The 9029-nt window shown below is 61.3% G+C and overlaps 1 protein-coding gene across 1 annotated transcript; it reads right to left on the minus strand.

Moving 5' to 3' along the window:
- Positions 1 to 461: 461 nt before the first annotated feature.
- Positions 462 to 8456, minus strand: RDH13 (retinol dehydrogenase 13). Its single transcript, XM_058674729.1, has 7 exons — positions 8250 to 8456; positions 7412 to 7530; positions 5426 to 5581; positions 2489 to 2593; positions 1790 to 2002; positions 1430 to 1531; positions 462 to 841 (listed from the first exon to the last, which is right to left on the minus strand). Exons 1-7 carry the CDS (start codon positions 8312 to 8314, stop codon positions 597 to 599), a joined length of 1005 nt encoding a protein of 334 aa, XP_058530712.1. The 5' UTR covers positions 8315 to 8456; the 3' UTR covers positions 462 to 596.
- Positions 8457 to 9029: the final 573 nt, after the last annotated feature.

The raw sequence follows: 9029 nt of genomic DNA on the forward strand, positions 1-9029 counted from the left end.
CAGGAAGCAGAAGTGGGGTCACACCCCCAGGCGGTCGGCAGGACATGGAGGGCTCGGTGGCCTGCCAGGGCCCCACAGATCCCGACACCTAGCCAGGGCTGGCACAAGGACCGTCTCCAGGGAACCCTGGCCAGCCATCTGTAGCCGCTGCTCCCTGTGCCCGAGAGTGACCGTGAGCTCCGGAGCCGGGAAAGACCAAGGCTTGCAGAGGCACAGACACGCACAGGGTCCCCAGGGATGCTGCCACCGAGGACGCCCAGCATCCTCCCGCCCAGCCGGAGCAGGGGAAACCAACCGCTGCCAGCCACCGCCTGCTCAGAGGGCCAAAGGCAGGCGTCACCCGTGGGCTGAGGAGCGTACACACTGCCCTCTGCTGGAGGACGTAGCATGGCAGCCCAGGTCTTCCTTTAGACGCACATGCGTGGTCAGCACTGCCCCTGGAGGGCACTTCAGAACTGGCAGCCAGCACCCCTGGTCTCACGGGGCGCCTGTGGTTGGCTCTGCCCCCTGGTGGAGGAGTGGTGCCCGGCCAGCAGCAGTCCCAGTGGACATCTCCACCCTGGACGCCCTGGTGGCTTTCACTTCTGCTCCAGGGGTTACTTGGTGGTGGACTGTCCCCTCACCAAGGATTCACCAGGTGCCTCCAAGCCCACCAGACGAGCACTCTCAGCCCAGAGCCTCCGGGCCACCTCCTCATCCTCCGCCTCCGGGGCTGCAGCCTTCTCTCGAAGTCCATCGAAGTACTTTCCAGAAACTCCCTCGAGTTCCTCCGCCACCGCTAGGTACGTGCTGGGTTGGGCCGCCAGCTGGGGGCTCTTGACCAGCAGCCAGAAGATGGGCCCTGCAATAAACCCAGCTCTGTCCACACTCCTGCAGGAAGGGGTCAGAGCCCAGCCCACCCCTGGAGGCCACAGTCGGCCCTGTGCCCTTACGGTTCACCTCCAGCTGGAATTCACTCAGACTAGCCCAAATGCCACCTCTCCCAGGGAGCCTCCTTGGCTTTTCCCCAGAACAGAAGCTCTTTCTCCTGTCAGCCTTGAGCCCTCACTCTAGCCATCCATCCCTAAAATCTTCCTGAGTGAATCCCCTGCTGTGGCCTCACCCCAAGATTCCAGTTCCCAGCACCACACTACATCTTTCTCAGCATTCCAGGTTGCTCTCACTGACAGGGCTCATCCACTCACCACCATGACCATGAGGTGGGTCACGGCACACCCTGCACTGGCCAAACGGGGAACCTGAGGCTAAGCCACGAAGGCATCTTCCTGGCTGGCCTGGGGGGGACTGGGCAGGACAGCATGCTGCTGGATCTCCGGTCAGCCACAAGCTCCAGCACACACAGCACACTCGGCCCTTCACACCCCACAGACACGGGGGAGGGACGCCTCTGAGGGAGCCCAGTGCTCAGCTGAGGGACGTGGGGACTCACCGAGTGTGAGGCTGGAGAAGGCGGAGCTGTGCATGCCTGTGTGTCGGCCCAGCTCTGTCCGGGCCACGCCAGGATGCAGGGCGTTGGCGGTCACACCTGTGCCTGGGGAAAGCAGAGAGTGAGGGACAAGGGCAGGGAAGAGCCAGGCTCACCCAGACACTGCCCACCCTGAGCTTCCAGACCTCCAAGTCTCTGCTCCAAGACGCCCAGTTAGGATGCACTCTCGGGGACTGAAGGACAACCATGAGAGCAGGGATCGATTGGTTATGTTGGCCAGGATGCCCAAGGCACTCCGCATGCCACACTCCGGCCTGCCCTCCCGTGCTCCCGTCAGGCTCCCAGGGGAGCTGCCCCACACACCTTGCAGCCGGCGGCTCAATTCCTTGGTGAAGAGGACCACAGCCAGCTTGCTCTGACAGTAGGCAGCTTTGGTGTCATACCTCCGTGCCTGCCAGTTCAGGTCATCAAAGTCAATGTGGCCAGCCACATGGGCCAGGGATGAGAGGTTGATGATCCGCGAGGGGGCCGAGGCCTTCAGCTTGTCCAGCAGCAAATTGGTCAGGAGGAAGTGACCTGGGTGAGGGGAGACCCACGCAGGACTCTAACAGCTTTGTCCAGGACGGCCATCCCACCTGCTTCACGCCCCGTCACGTCTGTCACTTTTTAAAATTGTAAACAAAGCCATCTTGGCAGAGGTGACACACCCTCATTGGGGTTGCAGTCTGATTACTTTCCTGACAACTGCAAACCAGGCATGCAGATCCGTAGACCACGATGGAGACACTGTGAAGCTCTCACACACTTAGAGGCAGCTGGCACAGTGACACTCAAGTTCACCTGCACGCACACGACGCGCAGCTGCTGCAGCCACAGCCCGGCAGGAAGCCCCTCCCGGCAGGAAGCGTGGCCTCTGGCTACCGTCTGTCCCTCCCACCACCCCCGGGCCCTGGGGTCTCTGTATTCCACAGACTCCAGGGAGGATGAGGGATCACAGCACTGGCGCCTTTCTGTGCCTGGCTTACTTCTGCCTAATGATGCCAGCCCCCGGCCAGGCCTCACCCAGGTGGTTGACCCCAAACTGCATCTCAAAGCCATCCTCAGTGGTCCAGTGTGGGCAGCGCATCACAGCAGCGTTGTTGATGAGAATGTCCACTCGCTCCTCCTCTGGGGGGTGAGACGCGCATCAGGGAGGGGTACACTCCCCGACACACCAGCCGTCTGCAGGGTGGGGAGAGCAGCCCCTCAGGGAGAAGAGGAGCAGTTATGGCACGGCTACGCCCAGGGCCCCACATCTCACGTCAGCACGCCTCGAGTGGAGTCCAGCTGGACTTCCGATTCCAGCTCCCGGCTAATGTGCGCCCTGGAAGGCAGCAGACAAGGGCTCGAGTCCCAGGGCCCCTGTCACTCCCGTGGGAGACCAGGATGGAGCTCCTGGATGCCGCGGCCATCTGGGGAGTGACCCAACAGGTGCAAGGCTGGTCACCCACGCCACCTCCTTCTATGGTTTACTGCTTCCAGTCACCCCACTACTCCGGCCCCCCAAGTCCTGGAGAACTCGCCCACAGGGTCTCTTGGGGTCTCAAAGTGGAGTGACTCACGGGAGCCAAGGAGCTGTGCATGCACAGGCACCAGTCGGACCCCCAACACCTCACCTGCAGGGAAGTAGCTGAGGCTGCACCAACAGGCCGAGGGCGCAACAGGGTCAAAGGCCCTGGGGCCCAGCTGGAGCAGGCACCGCCACAGCACCCTACTGTGCAAAAAGCCATGTCCCTGGAGGAGGGCCACCGAGGTCTTCCCAGACCCCATGAGCATGTGATTTGGAAGGAGCTGCAAGACAGGCTCGGCCAGCACATAACGCCCACCTTCTGCCTCAGCGGACACTAACAAGACCTGACCCTGCTCACCAAGGCTACGGCGAGCCAGCAATAGCCCCAAGCCACTGAACAGCCACGCTGGCCCAGGGCTGTGCGTGGGCCTCCAGAGTATCAGCAGACCCTACTCCGTGTGTGGGGATGGTATGGCCGTGAGTGGGCTGGAGCAGGGATGCCCAGCGCCAGGACCCAGCCACCGAGACCCATGGCAGCTCTACCGAGAGGCCCAAGGCTGAGCCACAAACTGGCACCCTCTGCTGCCCACCTGCAGGGGCTGCCTGCTGCACCTGCTGGCCTTGGGTGGGGAGGACAGGACAGGCTTGCAAGCCAACATGCCTGGGCACAGGGCTCTGACACGGGCTGGGAGGACCCAGGGTGAGCTTCGCTGAGGTCAGCTGGGCGAGCCCAAGGCAGCTTCCCAGGGCCCAGCCAGCCCAGCTGGCCTCGGGGCTCCAGCATGATGACCTCAATAAACAGATGCCTACTGTACACTCCAGCCTGCACACAGCACAGACGCCTACTGTACACTCCAGCCTGCACACAGCACAGACGCCCACTGTACACTCCAGCCTGCACACAGACGCCTACTGTGTACTCCAGCCTGCACACAGACGCCTACTGTGTACTCCAGCCTGCACACAGACGCCTACTATGTACTCCAGCCTGCACACAGACGCCTACTGTGTACTCCAGCCTGCACACAGACGCCTACTATGTACTCCAGCCTGCACACAGCAGACGCCTACCGTGTATTCCAGCCTGCACACAGCAGACGCCTACTGTACACTCCAGCCTGCACACAGATGCCTACTGTACACTCCAGCCTGCACACAGCACAGACGCCCACTGTACACTCCAGCCTGCACACAGACGCCTACTGTGTACTCCAGCCTGCACACAGATGCCTACTATGTACTCCAGCCTGCACACAGACGCCTACTGTGTACTCCAGCCTGCACACAGACGCCTACTGTGTACTCCAGCCTGCACACAGACGCCTACTATGTACTCCAGCCTGCACACAGACGCCTACTGTGTACTCCAGCCTGCACACAGACGCCTACTATGTACTCCAGCCTGCACACAGCAGACGCCTACCGTGTATTCCAGCCTGCACACAGCAGACGCCTACTGTACACTCCAGCCTGCACACAGATGCCTACTGTACACTCCAGCCTGCACACAGCACAGACGCCCACTGTACACTCCAGCCTGCACACAGACGCCTACTGTGTACTCCAGCCTGCACACAGATGCCTACTATGTACTCCAGCCTGCACACAGACGCCTACTGTGTACTCCAGCCTGCACAGACGCCTACTATGTACTCCAGCCTGCACACAGCAGACGCCTACCATGTATTCCAGCCTGCACACAGCACAGACGCCTACTGTACACTCCAGCCTGCACACAGCACAGACACCTACTGTACACTCCAGCCTGCACACAGCACAGACGCCTACTGTACACTCCAGCCTGCACACAGCACAGACGCCCACTGTACACTCCAGCCTGCACACAGACGCCTACTGTGTACTCCAGCCTGCACACAGACGCCTACTATGTACTCCAGCCTGCACACAGCAGACGCCTACTGTGTATTCCAGCCTGCACACAGCACAGACGCCTACTGTACACTCCAGCCTGCACACAGCACAGACACCTACTGTACACTCCAGCCTGCACACAGCACAGACACCTACTGTACACTCCAGCCTGCACACAGACGCCTACTGTGTTTAGCTGACACCCCATCCACACTTCCTCTGAATTGGGGTAGGAGCAAACGCAGGCTCCCAGAAGGAAGCACAGCCACATTGCATGGGCTGACAGCGCAGGCCCAGTGAACTGGGAAGCGTGGGAGTTTTAAACTGTTTCCTGTCACTGGAACTGACCAGGGTCCTCTGCCCCGGCCCTCTCCCTGTGGCTTCACAGAACTCCGCGCCTGCCCCAGCATCCAGGGGCCTACCTCACGGGCAGGGCAGCCTGCGGGCAGCAGCCCACACTGGCCTTGTAAACCTGTTCCATGCACCCAGTTTGTGTTGTCCACACATAATCCCCTCCGGACACCTACTTCCCCCTCCCTGGCTCCTCGGTGCCCTGCAAGGCCTGCACGCACCCCTACCTTCCACGACCCTCGCAGCAAACTCGCGGACAGACTTGAGGGAAGCCAGGTCCAGGTGGCGGGCGCTGACGCGGTGGTTGAGGGTCTCCCCACGGATGTCCTTGGCCGCTGCCTCACACTTGTCCTTGTCCCGACATGCCAGGATGACCCTGCCTCCTGGAGGCCCGGACAAGACTCTCTGAGAAACCCACCTCAAGGGAGGAACCCACAGGAAGACAACACACACTCCACAGCCACATGGGTGCCAAGGCCCGTGCTAATACTCAGATGAGGACCACAGGGTAGGGCCACCTGGGCCCATACCACACAGCAGAGCAGCACACAGCCAGGATAAGAGTGGCTGCAGGCTCTGACCTACAAACCCTGGGGAAACACCATATTCAAAAGGATACACAGGCCAGCGTTGTGGCACAGCGGGCACAGCCTCATCTGCAGTGCCAGCATCCCACAGGGGTACCAGTTTGAGTCCCTGCAGCCAGAGGTGGAACAGCGTGAAACCTTTTCCAGATCTCCCATGTCAGCGCAGGGCCCCAAGCACTTCTGCCAGCCCCAACCGAGGCCGCGACAACAGCCACCCCGCTCTGGGAGCAAGCCAGTCACTGGGCTGTGCATTTACGAGGGAGATACGGGTGTGTGAGGCAGACCCCAAGACCTGCTTCATGAACTTGTTTTTGTTTTAGGATTGTGTTTATTTTTACTGGAAGGTCAGGTTTACAGAGGAGGGACAAAAGATCTTCCTTTTGCTACTTCGCTCCCCAAGTGGCTGCTGTGGCCGGAGCTGAGCTGATCCAAAGCCAGGAGTCAGGAGCTTCTTCCAGGTCTCCCATACGGGTGCAGGGTCCCAAGGCTCTGGGCCACAGGCAGGGAGCTGGATGGGAAATGGAGCAGCCCAAACATAAATCAGTGCCCATAGAGGATCCCAGCATATGCAAAGTGAGGATTTAACACTTGGCGTGGCACCGGACTCAACTGCCAACAGGATAGGAACAGAGCAGAGGAGGATACCGCGTGCTGACCATGTAAATTACAGTTCTCACTTCCTGTGGGATCACATGTCCCTTCCCCTTGGAATACACCTCACCTAAGCCCTGGGCACTGCCAGGCCCAGAGTGGACGGGCAGCCCACGCTCCTGCTGCCCCTTCCATCCAAGGGCTCAAACCTAGAACCCTGACCCCTCCCTTCACACCTGACCCCACAGGGAGTGCCCAGACCTGTCCTCTCCAGTGACCAACCACCACAGCAGCCCAAGGGGAGCCGCACAGGCCCTGACCGTGACCCAGTCCCCGGGCCCTCAGGACCGATTCGACTACTGGGGGAAAGGGGGAATGCCCCAGGCAGACCAAGGTCTCAGACCTGGGCCCTGCTTGCACACCTCCCCTCTCTGCGGCCGCCGTGGGAAGGAAAGAGCTGCTCCACTCGCGATAAAACCCCCACGGCAAGCCCCCCGCGTGCAGGGCAGAGGGCACCGCAGTCCACCTCCAGGGTCCCTCACCAAAGCCTGCTGAGCGCCAGCACCCGCTCCTCCCTCCCCAGCACCCCACAACTGCGCCAGGAAGTGGAGTCCGACGGCATCATCGCTTCCCTGCTCCTGGCCCATTCCACACGACGTGACGTCCCACGCAGACAGGCCCACAGCCGTCTCCACCCAGCTCCACGGCATGGCTGCAAAAGCTGCCACCTCCAGGCCTGGCATCCCACAGGGCGCTGACGCCCCGCTGCCCCGCTCCCCTCCAGCTCCCTGCCTGTGCCCTGCGAAAGCAGCCGGGGACGGCCCAAAGCCTTGGGACCTGCACCCGTGTGGGAGACCTGGAAGAAGCTCCTGGCTCCTGGTTTCAAATTGCCTCAGCTCTAGCCGTTGTGGCCACTTGGGGAGTAAATCAATGGACAGAAGATCTTTCTGTCTCTCCTCCTGTCTGTATATCTGACTTTCCAAGAAAAATAAAATCTTAAAAAAAAAATCTCTCCCCACGACCAGTGGGCGGTACCTCTTCTGGCCAGCTCCAGGGCCGTCTGCTTCCCGATGCCAGTGTTGGCGCCCGTCACGATCACCGTCTTCCCGGGGATGGTGGCCTTGCTGGGGCACGCTCCGCCAGCCACATAGTCCCTGGGGGCGAGGACGGGTCAGCCCGGCGGCAGGGGGGCTGGGGTGCAGCAAGCCCCACCTGACAGTCACCAAGGGCACATTGGGGACCAGCCCCCCAATACCATCTTCACTATGGTCTAGTCTTTTTTTTTTTTTTTAAGAAAAAGCTTGGTTTCAGAGAACCAGCTTCCCAAACACCACAGCCAGGCCTGGACGGAGGGGGACCTCGTCTCCCCCTGGACCCTGGGCTGAGACCCTGAGTCTCCCAGCCTGAGGGGTGACCCCGGGCTGGGAACCCTCAGCACCCAAGGGGGCGTCCCCAGGCAATGACCCCAGCAGTGACCCCTCAGGGCGACCCCAGGTAAGGACCTCAGAGCCTCAGGGGCGACCCCAGGTAAGGACCCTCAGAGCCTCAGGGCGACCCCAGGTAAGGACCCTCAGAGCCTCAGGGCGACCCCAGGTAAGGACCCTCAGAGCCTCAGGGCGACCCCAGGTAAGGACCCTCAGAGCCTCAGGGGCGACCCCAGGTAAGGACCCTCAGAGCCTCAGGGGCGACCCCAGGCAAGGACCCTCAGAGCCTGAGGGAGTGACCTTGGGCTGCCTCTCGGGGGCTGAGGGTGACCTTGGCCGTGACCTGCCCTCTCCCAGCCTGATGAGGATGACCAGGCCGTGACCCCGGTCTCCCAGCCGGGCGGCCCCTCCCAGCACCAGCGCAGGCTCCCCGTCCCCGCGCCCCTCACTTGAGCAGCGCGGCGCCGCCCACCGCCGTGCCCAGCACCGACAGCGGCAGCACGTAGCGGCTCATGCCGGGGTCCCGGAACGCGACCCACGTGAGGAAGCCCCGGCGCAGGGCACGCTGCTTCCGGGAGGGCCCGGGCGCGGGGGCTGCTGGGAGTGGTAGTCCCAGGAGCCGGGAGCGGGGCTACAGGAGGGCCCGGGCGCGGGGGCTGCTGGGAGTGGTAGTCCCAGGAGCCGGGAGCGGGGCTACAGGAGGGCCCGGGCGCGGGGCCTGCTGGGAGTGGTAGTCCAAGAGCTCGGGAGCGGGTTCTGTGCTCCAGCGACATCACACGCGCCTCGCAAAGATGCAGAGAAGCTCCTAGAATACACGGGTTCGAGTCCCACCCCCGCACAAGCAAGAGGCGCCAAACCGAATCTGTCAAACATATTAACCTCTTTCCTTACCTAACAGTAGGCGTTTACCTAAAGAATCTGCCTAGACTACGAGAATCTGAAATCTTCCACGCTAGAAAACAGCTCCTAGGAGAGCCCAAGGGAACTATGGAGGAGGAGCTGAAGACCTGGACCCCTGGGTGTGAGGGAGGAGGGCTGGGGGCCTGTGAGGAGGGAGCTAAGTGTCTCCACGTCAGGACAGGGACATTTCCTGCATGTCTTATGCTCAATAAATCCACAAAACAGACACAAGGTGACAAAGGTTTGGAAGACTTCTGTTGCTCTGTTTCAGAAATTATGTCACAAGTAAGGAACTTACTCTGTGACCACAGATCGAGTCAGCAATGCTC

Source organism: Ochotona princeps, chromosome 16, assembly GCF_030435755.1.
Source record: "Ochotona princeps isolate mOchPri1 chromosome 16, mOchPri1.hap1, whole genome shotgun sequence".
In the NCBI taxonomy this organism is placed as follows: domain Eukaryota; kingdom Metazoa; phylum Chordata; class Mammalia; order Lagomorpha; family Ochotonidae; genus Ochotona; species Ochotona princeps.